Raw genomic sequence first — 14,075 nt, 5'->3', positions numbered from 1 at the left:
ATTTCAAGTACTTTTTTTTCCATTAAACAGGGAAACTCACAATTTAGGTGACTTTCAAATATTGCTAATTCCAAAACAACTTCCTGGTAAGAAGTAATTTGACATAGGTTGGTTGAAGGGGGAAAGGAAATGATTCAAACTGCATAGTGGTTGCCTTTATGTATGCACAGGTTTGAATATTTGTGACTTGCTAACCCAGGCATCTATGGTGTTTGTAGACAAATACATCTAAAATTGTGCTGCCTCTATCAGTTCCTTCAACATACTAATTCCTGATTTGTCAAATTTATTTCTTAGAATTGCTTTAGTCAATCGTTTTTCACTGGTGTGTTTTGATTATTAATGTTGATAAAGTCTATAATCTGAACTCAGCAGTAGTATTGATGTGGCCTCTCTTCAACATAGTAGCTCTTGGCCGGGCATAGTGATGCCCATCTATAATGCCAGTACTTGGGAGGTTGAGATAAGGAGAACCACAGGTTCAAGGCCAGCCTTAGCAACTTTGGGAATCTGTTTCAAAAGAAAAAAATTAAAAGTGCTGAAGGTGTAGCTCCAAAGTAGTACAGATACTACTCCAAGGTAGTACAGAGGAGTGAGCAGTTGACACTATTTTGGGGAGCATGGAAACCTCAGGGAGGAGGTGACAGATAAGATGTCTTCTGGTGAACTGCCATAGAGGTGTTCTTGATTGGGGAAGGTGAAGCAAAGAAAAAAAAAGGGGGGGGACCTTTTAGAGTGTTCTATTAGTTCTTTCTTTGATTTGTTTCTTCTGGGAAACTTTCCGTAGACCTGAATAGTTTCTCTATTCTGTTTACAGCTTTAATAGAGAAAGTAATTAATTTATTTTCACTATATATATATATATATATATATATATATATATATTTTTTTTTTTTTTTTTTTTTTTTGCGGTACTGGGGATGGAAACCAAGGACATTCTATATCTGAGCTACAACTGCCAGCCCTATTTTTTTATTCTTTATTTTGAAACAGGGTCTCACTGAGTTGCAAAGGGCTTCACTAAGTTGTAGCTGAGACTGTCCAAGAACCGTGATCCTCCTGTCTCAGCCAAGTGTGTGCCACCACGCCCAGCCTCCTCTACTGTTTTGAAATGTACCATAATTCATCTCTAGTGGACCATCTGTTTCACTTCTCTTATTTGAAAGCGTGTGTGCCTGTAAGCTTTGCTTTTCTCTCTTCTTTTTTCTACATATATCAACATTACTATCCGCTTACCTCTAGACATCCAAAGTTGTTTGATCGCAATTTTATTCTGTTGTAGCAGATGCTTTCTTGATTGTTCGTATCTCAAATCAGGTTGTATAAGAATCAGGTTGCTTGTCTCATAACTCATAGCCTTCTTTGCACCAGGTGAAAAGCTGTCACCTGTCACTGCTTGAATTCTACACAACGTAATCATTAAGATCCCTACACATAAGTTGTCACTGGTCATACTTCACATTTAGTATCTTGCTAGGATAGGTGAATACACAGAAAGTAATATTTCTGAACATTCCTTTTGTTTTCTTTTATCGTGATAGAACAAAGAAAATCTTCATCCCTTCAGCAAATGTTTGTTGATTTCTCCCTGAGTGCTTGGAATTTTGTCATGCCAGAAGAAACCAGTGGTGATTGAGACCATCATGGTCTCTGCCTTCAAAGTCAAATGTGAAATAGTAGCTAGGGCTGTAGAGGACTTTGTGTCAGGACACAGAGTTCAGCAGTGAGATCAATACTTGTGATGACCATTATTATCAGCCTGAGGAGTACACAAATGACCCTTGGTTAGTCCATGTATGGGCACAAGGCGTGCTTTCTGGAAAAAGTGACTGAATGGAGATCATAGCAGTAGGAGTTAGCCTAAAGGACGGGATAGGCAGAGTATTGGTATCTTTAAGTGTGGGAGTGTTCTTTGGGGAGAGAAAATGTAACATACAGTGGGAATGGGAAGTAGGAGGAAACCAAAGGTGGATGGTGTCTGATCATAAAGGGCATTGAAGGAGATTAAAGTGTCTCAATCAGTGTGGAGCCACCAGAGGTTTTCAAATATGGCAGGGGCATCTCTTTTTAAAAATTCTGCAAAGAACATGCTGCAGTATGGACTCTAGGTTTGAATGAGAAAGAGTGGATACAGGAAAGCCAGTTAGCGGGCTACATTCAGACCATGTTTAGAGATGATAGTGGACTGGATATAGATTAAAATGGAAGCAGAATTAATAGGACATAATACTTGTTGGCAAGCAGGAGCGTTCTCCCTTTGAGTTACATCCCTAGCCCTATTTTATTTTTGTTTTCAAACAAGAGCCTTGTTAGGTTGCTGACAGGCTCTTGCTCAGTTGCTGAGGCTAGCTTTGAAGCTGTAATCCTGCTGTCTCATTCTGAGTGTGGTATGTGCTGGGTTACAGGTCTGTGCCACCACACCTGGCTGAAACTACGGGGCCGGGAGGCTGAGACAGGGGGATCGATAGCTAGGTAGGGAGAGCTTTAGTGTCTTCTCTACCAGTTCTGTCAGTTAAGGACCCCACCCTTCTGACGTCATTTAACCTCTATCACCTTAAAGGTCATCCTCCCTTTTTTCTCTTTCTTTCTGGGTGTGGTACTAGGGATTGAATTTGGAGTTCTCTGCCACTGAGGTACATTTCCATCCCTTGTTATTTTTTTATTTTTTGGTATCAGGGATTTAACCTAGGGGCATTCTACCTCTGAGCTACACCCACAGCCCTTTTTCCTTTTTATTTCGAAATAAGATCTTGCTAAGTCTCAGCCTCCCAAATTACTGGGATTATAGAGTTCCACCACTGTGCCTAGTACTGTATCTTTTGAATCAGGAGGCATGCTCTGCCCATTTGTTCTTTTTTATTTTTTTATTTTTTTGCGGATCTGGAGATGGAGCCCAGGGGCATTTGACCTCTGAGCTACACCCCCTGCCCTAGTTTTTATTCTTTATTTTGAAACAGGGTCTCACTAAGTTGCAGAGGACTTCACTAAGTAGCTGAGGCTGTCCACGAACCATGATCCTCTAGTCTCAGCCTCCCGAATGCTGGGATTACAAGCGTGCGCCACCACGCCTGGCTGCCCATTTGTTTTGAAGGTAACTTTAAAAAAAATTTTTTTTTTATTTTTTGTGGTACTGGGGGTGGAACCCAGGGGGTTCTACCTCTGGGCTACACTCTCAGACCTATTTTCTATTTTATTTGGAAACAGGGTCTCAATAAGTTGCTGAAAGCCTCACTAAGTAGCTGAGGCTGGCTTCGAACCTGCGCAGTCCTCCTGCCTCAGCTTCCCAAGTACTGGGATTACAAGCGTGTGTCACCATAACTGGCTATCCTGAGCACTTTTCTAATATTCCATGATTGTAAGATTGTCAGGATTCCTACTATTTTAAGATTGCTGGAAGGAAAAAAAAAATCACTGAAGTCCATCCAGGTAACTGGCAAGTAGCCGAAATGTGTGGAAATCAAAGCATATTGTCTGTGCAAAATATTGCCTCCCTTCCAGAGGAGTGGCTCCTTCTCTCTTCTCCAGTTACACTTTACTCTTACGGTAGAAACAGATCTCTTAAGGCCATAGTAGAAGGTGGCATCAAGGCTAAAAAGTTTTTTTTTAATGATCTCAGGCCACTTTGATGCTCAACTAGAAGTCAGACTGGACAGCAGAGAATTGCTAATGATCCAAATGTTTTGGTAATTGGAGATTAAAAAAAACAAGCAGAAAACTGGGAGATGTTATTTCAATCAGTGCCAATGTGGGTTGTAATTCAGGTTTTTTATTTATGTACTCCAGTGCTGAGCAGCTTTTTATTTTGTTATTTTTTATTTTTGGCACTGGTGATTGAGCCCAGGGACATTCTAACTCTGAGCTATGTAGACCCCTTTTCTATCCCCAGCCCCTTTAAAAATATTCTGAAACAGCCAGGCGTGGTGGCGCTTGGGAGGCGGAGACAGTAGGATCACGTAGTTTCGAAGCCAGCCTCTCTGGCTTAAGAGACCCTGTTTCCAAATAAAAATATAAAATATGTCTGGGAGTGTAGCCCAGAGGTAGAAGGGTCTCCAGGAACCCCAGTACCACCACCACACACACACACACAAAAATCTTGTGAAACAGTCTCACTAAGTTGCAGAGGCTGGCCTTGAACCTGCAACGCTCTTATCTCAGCCTCCCAATTTTGGGGATTACATGTCAGTGTACCCAGCCAGTATTGAGCACTTATTAACTGGACTTTGTGGCTTAATAATGGGTCACCTCTTTCATTCCATTCTGAATATGAATTTGATTGTATATGATCTGATAATTGATTAGGTTTTCAAGCCATGTATGAACCTACAAACTGTTTGCAAGTCACTTAATTTGCTGCATAAATAAAATTGGGCAGCATTAGGAAAGAATCCGCAGAAACACTGCAGGGGACCAGGTGTCTGCCTTTTGTCTTATACAAATTGTGACCGCTGCACACTTCGGCACTTGAAAAAATTTTATCTTGAGAAAAGAGACCTTTCAGTGTTGCTAGGAAACTCAACAACTGTTTTGCACAATCTTGAGATTTCAATTAATTTTTAGTGCCAAACAAGAACAGTTGAATATTTTAAACAATATTTTAAGAAAGAAATACTGAAAGTATTTCTAAAAATCTGTTCAGCTTTTCTTAACCAATATAGTTGTCTCTCAGTGTCTGAGGGAGGGCCCCTCACAGATTCTCAAATTCACAGATGCTCAAGTTCTATATATAAAATGATATAGTACTTGAATAAAACCAAAGCACATCATCTAATAGACTTTTAATCATCTCTAGGTTACTTAGTAACCTAATACATTGCAGATAGTTTTTATACTGTATTGTTTAGGGCGTAAAGAAAAGAAAAAATCTGTGTATTTTCAGTACTGATGCAATTGTTTTTTTGTTTGTTTTTTTGTTTTTTTGTACTGGGGATTGAATCCAGGGGCATTCTATCTCTTGAGTTACACCTCTAGCCCTGCTTTATTTTGAAACAGTGTCTCACTAAGTTCCTGAGGGCCTCTAAATTGACAAGGCTGGCTGTGAACCTGTAATACTTTTGTTTTAGCCTCCCAAATCCTAGAATTACAGGTGTGTGCCATCATTCCAAGCTCAGATACAGTTTTTACAAAATATTTTTGATTCAAGGTTGGTTGAATTTGTGGATCCAATACTCATAAATATGGAGGACCGACCACCTGTATACAAATAAAAACAAATTGAGGCCGGGCATGGTGGCACATGCTTTAATCCCAGCATTTGGGAGCCTGAGACAGGAGGATCGTGGTTTGCAGCAGCCTCAGCTACTTAGTGAGGCATTTTGCAACTCAGTGATATCCTGTTTTTAAAGAAAGAATAAAAATTAGGGCTAAAGGTGTAACTCAGAGGTAGAATGCCCTGTGTTCCATCCCCAGTACTACACACACACACAGATACACACACAAAAAATTTGGATAAAGCAGTTATGGGCATTTGTCTTTTTTGAAACCTCAGTTCTCAAAAATAATTGTTAAAAGTTTCTTATCTGTTATTTATTTATTTTATTGATGCATTGTAGCTATACATCTTAGTGGGATACAAGATTGTATCTATTTTTACCAATCATTTGTATATACTCTTATGGTTTGGATCTGGAGTGTCCCCCAAAGTCTCATGTGTTAAAGGCTTGTCCCCAGCCTGTGGTGCTTTTAGAAGGTGGTGGAAACATGAGGAGGTAGAGCCTAATGGAAGGAAGTTTTGTCACTGGAGGTGTGTGTGCCTTGAAGAACATAGATCCAGCCCATTCTTCTCTTCATTTCCTGGCCAAAATGATGTGAGCAGTTTTGCTCCACCAAGCCATTCCCTGCTGTGATGTTTTGTCTCCCTATGGGCCCAAAGTCTCAAGGGCAAGCAATCATGGACCTCCGAAATCATGAGAATATTCCCCCCTCCCCCTCTCTTTTTTGTGGTACTAGAGATTGAACCCAGGGGTATTGTACCTCTGAGCTATACTCCTAGTTCTATTTTATTTTTATTTTGAAACACGGATTTGCTAAGTTGCGTAGGGCTTCACAGGTTGCTGAGGCTGGCCATGAACCTGTCTACTGTCTCAGCCTACCAAGTACTGGGATTATAAGCATGTGCCACCATGTGTGCCTATTTTCTTCTTTTAAACTATCTCAGGTAAAGCCGGCATGGTGGCGCACGCTTGTAATCCCAGCAATCTGGAGGCTGAGAGACCTGGTTTCAAAATAAAGAAAAAATAGGGCAGGGGGTGTAGCTCAGAGGTCGAATGCCCTTGGGTTCTATCCCCAGACCCCCCCCCCAACACACACACACAAAAAAAACTAAGGTAGTTTGTAATAGCAAAGGAAAAGTGGCTAGTATGCATTATTATTGTTATATTATTATTATTATTATTATTATTATTATTATTATTATTTGGTGGTACTGGTGGTAGAACCCAGAGGCTTTCTACTTCTGAGTTATACTCCCAGACCTATTTTATATTTTATTTGGAAACGGGGTCTCACTAAGTTGCTGAGAGCCTCACTAAATAGCTGAGACTGGCTTCAAACCTGTGGGATCCTCCTGTCTCAGCCTCCCTAGCACAGGGATTACAAGCGTGCGCCACCACACCCAGCTGCATAAAATTTTTAAGGCAGTCTTTGAAAATAAAAGCTTTTTTTTAATCAAACAAAAAATAATGAAAGATAGGATGAAAACTAATTTGTATTTTATTCTGGTGACTTTGTGTAGTATTAAGTACTGAAAATGTGAATTATGGCTTGGAAGTTTTTACACAATTATATGTCTAGTTGATGTCATTTAAAATTTTTATTTGAGTTCTACAAAATGAATATAATACATCCTAACCATGAAGTTTTAATTTATATTTTTAGCAATTTTCCATTCTTATTTAAATAGTTTTTCCTCCATGGTTTTGGGCTCTGTCTTGATTCATTTTGAAATGGAATTTCTATTCTAGATTGTACTTAGATTATCCTCCTCTTTCTTGGTACATACACTCTTAATAACCAGACATATACAGGCAGCAAATTCTATTTGCTATATAAAAGAGACATTTGAAATAGCAGGAATTTCTTCTATCAGATTGGTACATTTTTATTTTTTTTACATTTCTAAAATTAATCAAAATTTTAATCCAGTTACCAGTTCTTTTCTACTATGTGTAAGGAACTACACCGAGATGTAGAGTTTTCCCTGATTTATTCCAGCTTTAATGGAGCTACTGACTTAATAGTAAATTGGAAATACACATTAAAAGGTTCAATAAATATCAGGTAGTATGAGAAGAAAATGAGTTCTTCAATATCTATGAGATATGACAAAGTTCTGGATGATACCAAAGTTCACTTCACCATACAATTTATAAAGGAAAATAATCCAAGGTAGTAGTGTTAAGTATCAAGTAGGTACCCGGGCATGGTGGCGCACACTTGTAATCCCTGTACTTGGGAGGCTAAGACAGGAGGATCGTACAGGTTCGAAGTCAACCTCCGCAGCTTAGTGATGCTTTCAGCAACTTAGTGAGACCCTGTTTTCAAATAAAATATAAAATAGGTCTGGGAGTATAGCCCGGAGGTAGAAAGCCCCTTGGTCTCATCCCCAGCACCATACACACAAAATAAGTATCAAGTAGGTAATGTAGATATTGTGAAGAAGTGTGAGTATTAGAAGAAAGGGCAGAAATATTGTTGTCAGGTGGAGAGGAGACGAATGCTTTAGTAAATGATGTGGGAATGAAACTGGCTTTATTAGAAATAATACAAAGCATTTAGTCAGAAGTTTAAATATTTATTTAGGAGAAGCACTTGCAATTACACACAAATATGAGGTCATATACTTTAAATAAGATACATGGACATGAAATGGAGGTGAGTAAAAGAGGCTTTGGGGGAAGTAGTCAGGTCTGAATCTAGTGGGTCGGCGTAGTGTATCATCAGTCTTCGCTGTGTAGCAAACCACCCTTAGTTTGAGAGGGTGGACACACAGGCTCCATTCTTCTGTGCATTGCCAGGCTAGACAAGGCTGAGGTTGAAGTTCTAGGCTCAGTCATGGCTGCACACAGCTGACTTGGCTAGGTGTCTAGGTGGACTTGGTTAGGAGGACTTGTCTAGGTGGACTGGGTAACTACGCAGTGAGCAGTTGAGCTGTTGGTCAGACACCTTGGGTCCTTCCCACATAGGTGCCAGAGCTCCAAGGAGGCAGGAATGGGTGCAGCAAGGGCTCTGCAGGAGCGGATGTGGAACTGCACAGCAACACACTTGCCGTGTTCTATTGGTCGAAGCAAGGCCAGCCTCAGATCTAATCAAGAAGGTTTTGAGAGTTTGTTAGTCTTTAATCTATTGGAGGAGTGCCCTTACATGGATATCTTAGGATAGCCAGGCACAGGGGACACACACCTGTGTCCAGTATTTAGGAGTTTGAAACAGGAGGATCCCAGGTTTGAGGCCAGCTTCAACAACTTGACGAGAACCTCAGAAACTTAGCGAGACCTTGTTCAAAATAAGGGCTGAGGATGGACCTTGGAAGTAGAACACACCTGGGTTCAATCCCTAGTACAAAAAAAAAAAAAAAAAGGAAAAAAAAAAGAAAGAAAGAAAGAAAAGAAAAAAGAAAAAGGAAAAAAAAAGAAAGAAAAATTAAGATGGTGCCTAAAAGTGGTCCTAAATGTACTCTGGATTTTCTTTAGTTCTTAGTCTTTAACTTCAACTTTACTAATATTTTTATATTTCATTTTTTGAATGTTAACCTTATTTTATGGCTAACAGTTTGTTAGAATTTATTATTTGAAAAAACAGTATGAACATAGTCAATTATGGAGAGTTAAAGGACATTCCCCCTCCTGCCAGGTGTTGGAGATTGAACCCAGGGATGTTCTGCTGCTGAATTCTACCTCCAGCCCTTTTTTATTTTGAGATAGGGTTTTGCTAAGTTTCCTAGTCTGTCCTTGAACCTTGGTATCCTTCTACTTCATCCTCTTGAGTAGCTGGGATTACTGGTATTCACCATTGTGCCTAGCTGATTTTCTTAATTTTGCTCTAATTTGATTATGGTGGGAGCAGAAGGAGGGGAGGAGATGAGGAAAGAGAGAGGGAGGGCCAGATTCTACACCAAAAAAATTTTTTTTTTTTTTTTTTTGGTGGTACTGGGGGTGGAACCCAGAGGCTTTCTACTTCCGGGCTATACTTCCAGACCTTTATTATATTTTATTTGGAAACAGGGTCTCACTAAGTTGCTGAGAGCCTCACTAAGTAGCTGAGGCTGGCTTCGAACCCGTGTGATCCTCCTGTCTCAGCCTCCCAAGCGTGGGGATTACAAGCATGCACCACCACGCCCGGCTTTACAACAAAATTTTAATGCCTCAGGTCTCTCCCAGATTTTTACACATCTGCAGATGTCATCATCAGGATGTGGCTGTCCAAGTGGTAGAGCTGCTTCTAACAGTGAATGTTGAAATTTTTAGTTCTGCATATATTAGGTATTGAATTTATATTTTAGTTCTGCATCCATTAGGTAATGAATTTATTTAAGGTAATATTAGGTTATTATAAAAAAACCCACAGATGTGACAATTAGTGATGTGCATGCTTGCATATTGTAAATAGTAAAAAAAAAAGTATTATGTGAAGTCTATAGGCTAAATTTATGTTTTAAGTGAAGATGACTTAAGCTTTTTAGTTTTATTTATTATTATTATTTATATTTTTGGTGGTACTGGGGTTCCTGGAAACCCTTTTACCTCCGGGCTACACTCCCAGACCTATTTTATATTTTTATTTGGAAACAGGGTCTCTTAAGCCAGCGTGGGCTGGCTTTGAACCTGCGGGATCCTCCTGTCTCTGCCTCCCAAGCGTGGGGATTACAAGCGTGCGCCACCACGCCCGGCTACACTTTTTGTTTTTTATTTTTACTTTTTGCAGTACTAGGGATTGAACCCAGGGACATTCTGCCTCCGAGCTACACACCCAGCCCTATTTTTTTGTCTTTTATTTTGAGACAGGGTCTCACTAAGTTGCTGAGAGCCTCAGTAAGTAGCTGAGGCTGACCAGGAACTTGCAATCCTCCTGTCTCAGGCTCCCAAGTACTGGGATTACAAGTGTGTGCCACCATGCGCGGCTACGCTTTTTATTTAAAGAAAAGTATTGACCAGGTTTATCCTAGGTGAAAATTGATAAGTATTTAATTGCTTTCCTTTTGAAAAAACATAAAATGTGAATTGATTAGTGTGTAATTTTCTCTTTGATCAAGAATAGAAGCATTTTGCTTATAGTTTATTTATATATATATAAAACAAAATCTTATATAAATAAGAGCTACCAACATTATTACAGTATACTATTAGTAAGGAGGAGACTTTCTGAGTTCTTTTTCAGTTTATAGACTAAGACATCTCTTTAAGTCATTTGAAGAAAATTTGTGGGAATTTTGTTTGGAGCTCAGGATCTTTTATTCGACATGCTTTCTCAATGTCATTCAGGATTAATTTTCTAAATGGAAGTTTTATAGAATACAAGTTTTGGAAGAAGTTATGGGATTTTATGGTATCTTTTTAAAAATAACACAATAAACAGGATGGGTGACTTTTCCAGAAGGGAAATAGGAAGTGATAAACAATAAGAAATAGCTTCATGATAATATTAAGGCCCACTGCTTTATAAATTAAAAACACAGTCATAAGCCGGGGGTGGTGGTACATACTTATAATCCCGCACTTGGGAGGCCGAGACAGGAGGATTCATAGGTTTGAAGCCAGCCTTAGCTACTTAGTGAGGCTCAGCAACTTAGTGAGACCCTGTTTCCAAATAAAATATAAAAAAATAAGTCTGGGAGTGTAGCCCAGAGGTAGAAATCCCCTGGGTTCCATCCCAGTACCACACACACACACACACACACACAAAAAAAAAAACAAAACCAAAAACACAGTCATGCATTATCTAATGATTATAGATTCTTTCTAAGAAATGAATCCTTAGGTGACTTTGTCATTGTACAGAATGCACTTGAGCGAATGTAGATGACACCCCACTGCATACCTAAGCTATATGGTACAGCCTATCGCTCCTGGCTACAAATCTATACTGCATGATACTGAATACTACTGTAGGCAGTTATAATGCAGTGTGTATCTTAACATACCTAAACATAGGAAAGGTTCGTTCAAATACTAGGCAATAGGAATTTTTCAGCTATGTTGTAATCTTTTGGGACTAGGATCAGATATGCAGTCTGCTTTTAAATAAAACATAGTTATGCGGTACATAACTATATATGAATCAGCAGTGTTTCCTTTTTGAATTGTCCTCATCAAAGTTTGTTACTTTGAAGTATTTAAGCATTTAGTAAAAGCTACAGAATCAAGCTTAATAAAAATTTCAAGTTAAAGAAGCCTCTGCAAAACATGTGTCAGAATTGATTGGCATGTGCCTCACAGACAGTGAATTCTCAGCATGCTCATGACAGTGTGGCGAATGTGGATTGATGTAGCATGACTTGGTATGACACAACTGACACTTTTCAGAGACTAGCTAAATGCATAAATATGGTTTCAAACACCGCTGAGCTATAGAACTCCTCTGCCAGTAGAAGCGTAAATTTTATAAGATGTTAGGTAATTCAAATGCTTTTAAAGGGAATTATGTGGAATCAGACGGCATTAGTGGTATCATCCCATTTTTATAAAGGCACCGCTGAATTTGAGCCCTGTGTCTCTCCCATCCGTTTGCTGCCCTGAATGGCTACAGGGTCATGTGTCAGAGTAACAGTAGATGCTTAGACTCATGTACATATATCTTCCTACAGATTTCGCCAGAAGTTTAAGTATCACTACTCCTGAACAGTTGATTGAAAAAGCCAAAGGAGAGACTGCCTATTTGCCATGCAAATTTACTCTTAGTCCTGAAGACCAGGGACCACTGGACATTGAGTGGCTGCTATCACCAGCTGATAATCAGAAGGTGGATCAAGTGGTGAGTCTGATCAGAGTGCTTACTGGACGGTGGATGTCTGTGCATCACTTGTGCTCCTCACAAGATGGAGTACAGGGAGCTGTGAAGAAACCCTCGACTGCTCAGGCTTGGTCTAGGGGAGGGAGGCAGTTACACATGGAAACTGAGGGCACATATGCAATGGAGTCAAATGGATAATAAGTGACTCAAGGTTATAGGTTACAGACTAAGACAGAGCCACTAGATTTCCTAGAGAAGCCTTCAGAGAAAAAGGGGAACCAACGAAAATTCTAGAAATCTGGATTTGAAAGCCTATGGCATGAGGCAGGGAGTAGTGGAGAGGTACCTGGGGCAGGTATGAGAGCAAGGCAAGAGTGCGCAGTGTGATGTGGACAGCCGGAAACCATTTTGCCAAAGGTTAGATTCGAATTTTTAATTTTTGCTGTTATCAGTAGAAAGGTCATAAGGTGTAATGCAGTTATATATTCCTCTTTCTATCTCAACTGAACCCGGTGCGTCAGGATTTCTAGGCACCACACCCAGCTCTGTACAGTACATTTCTTGAGGCAAATGAAGTCTTCATATAGAAAAACATCTATAATCATACATTAAAAAGTGTAAAAATATTATAATATTTGTAACCAACATAGTAAGAGCCAAATGTGTAGAAAACTTTGAGAGCCAAAAGATAGCACACTAAAAAAGTAGACTTGACCAGTAATCCCACTTCTAAGTACAGGTCACATTTTGCCTTTTAAGTATTTCACTTTATTTAGAATATTGTATGTTGGCTTCCTCTAACATATTTCATTTTAAAAATCAATATGAATAAGTCTTATTAGACTGAGAAGAAGAAAACAAATTCAGATTTTTAGCAGAATGCAGTGATAGGTGTTTTTAGAAAGAAAATTATGTTTTTACTTTCCATATAAAAGAAGGGACTATTAAAAATAAAAAATAATAAAAAAATAAGATTCTTTCACTTAATGATTGAATTAGTACAGTTAATATTTTGGGTAAGTTCAGTCAGTTTGCCTGTGATGTGTTTGTGTGTGAGGGAAATAATTGATATGTTCTCCTAAGTTGTCAGTGACTAGGGTCATGCCCTCCAGTGACTTACCTCTGCCCTGATTCTGTTATCAGAACTTCCTTCTCTCTCCCTGTGAAAAAGGAATTCAGCCTGACTCATTCTCTCTGCTCAGCCCAGATACCACTTTCAACCCTCTCTCCCTCTTACTTCCCCTGTCTCTCTCGGTACTAGTGGCCAGCACCCTGAGCCCAGCTCCTCACTGCCGGGCTGCAGGTCCCTTGCCCATGCAGCCCCCATCCCACTGGAGCCCAGGGCTCTGATCCCGTGGCAAAGCCAGGAGAGTATGATCTTGAATGCATCTTGTCTGTCTGCATGAGATGCTTGAGATGGAGCCAGTGGCAAGGTCTGTGTAGACTGAGAAGCACAGCATGCTGGAATCTGTCATGTGTGGGAGTGGGAGGCAGACCCCGAGTTTTCCAGGCTGAGTGGGAGGAACAGCTCTGCTGTCTGTAGGATTTGTGAGCTAAGTGTGGAATGTCTCTTTCTAGGTTGAAGATCTACTCTCAAACCTAAAACATAGTAAAATCAGACCAAAGAAAGGTAGAAGGCCAGGGAGAGATTGATGCAGAAGAAGGTGCTTATATAGAATTTCAGCTGCATTCTATGATTGCTAAACCCCTTATTTTGGTATATTTAAGCTAGCAGACAGTGGTTAAGGACTAGGAATTAGAGGCCTGGGCTGGAGAAATTTTCCTACTCCCTATGTGGTCACTTCAGTCAGCAGTTATTGTGTTCTATGTATTGGGCAGAGTTTTATATACTTTAATTGTTCAGTCATTCATTGCTGAACATAAAGGAGACATTCTGAGAACTGTGTCCTTAGATGATTTTGCCATTAGTGACTGTTGTAGAGGGTGTTTACATTAGTTTAAGATGGTTATGAAATAATCTTATAGGATCCCTATTGTATTCATGTGGTCTGGGTTGACTGGAACATTGCTATGTGGTGTGTAACTATATATGTTTATATAAGACTTAAAATGATACTCCTAGATTTTTTTTTTTTTTTCTATTTGGTCCTAGGGTTCAATCTCAAGTCCTT

General features: G+C 39.6%; 1 protein-coding gene across 4 annotated transcripts in view; it reads left to right on the top strand.

The window, feature by feature from the left end:
• The window catches only part of CXADR (CXADR cell adhesion molecule), a gene marked incomplete at both ends in the record, with an annotated part of 62,979 nt that overhangs the window by 13,886 nt on the left and 35,018 nt on the right, over positions 1-14,075 (top strand). For all 4 annotated transcript variants that reach the window (XM_080696699.1, XM_080696698.1, XM_080696701.1 and 1 more), the window contains one exon: positions 11,798-11,964. In XM_080696699.1, coding sequence (XP_080552825.1) covers positions 11,798-11,964 — 167 coding nt within the window. The remainder of the gene's footprint in view (positions 1-11,797; positions 11,965-14,075) is intronic.

The sequence above is a fragment of the Muscardinus avellanarius genome, assembly GCF_963383645.1.
Source record: "Muscardinus avellanarius genome assembly, chromosome: 5".
NCBI classification, from domain to species: Eukaryota; Metazoa; Chordata; class Mammalia; order Rodentia; family Gliridae; genus Muscardinus; species Muscardinus avellanarius.
The sequence above is the reverse complement of the archived record's forward strand: the minus strand, read 5'-3'. Positions and strand labels throughout refer to the sequence as shown.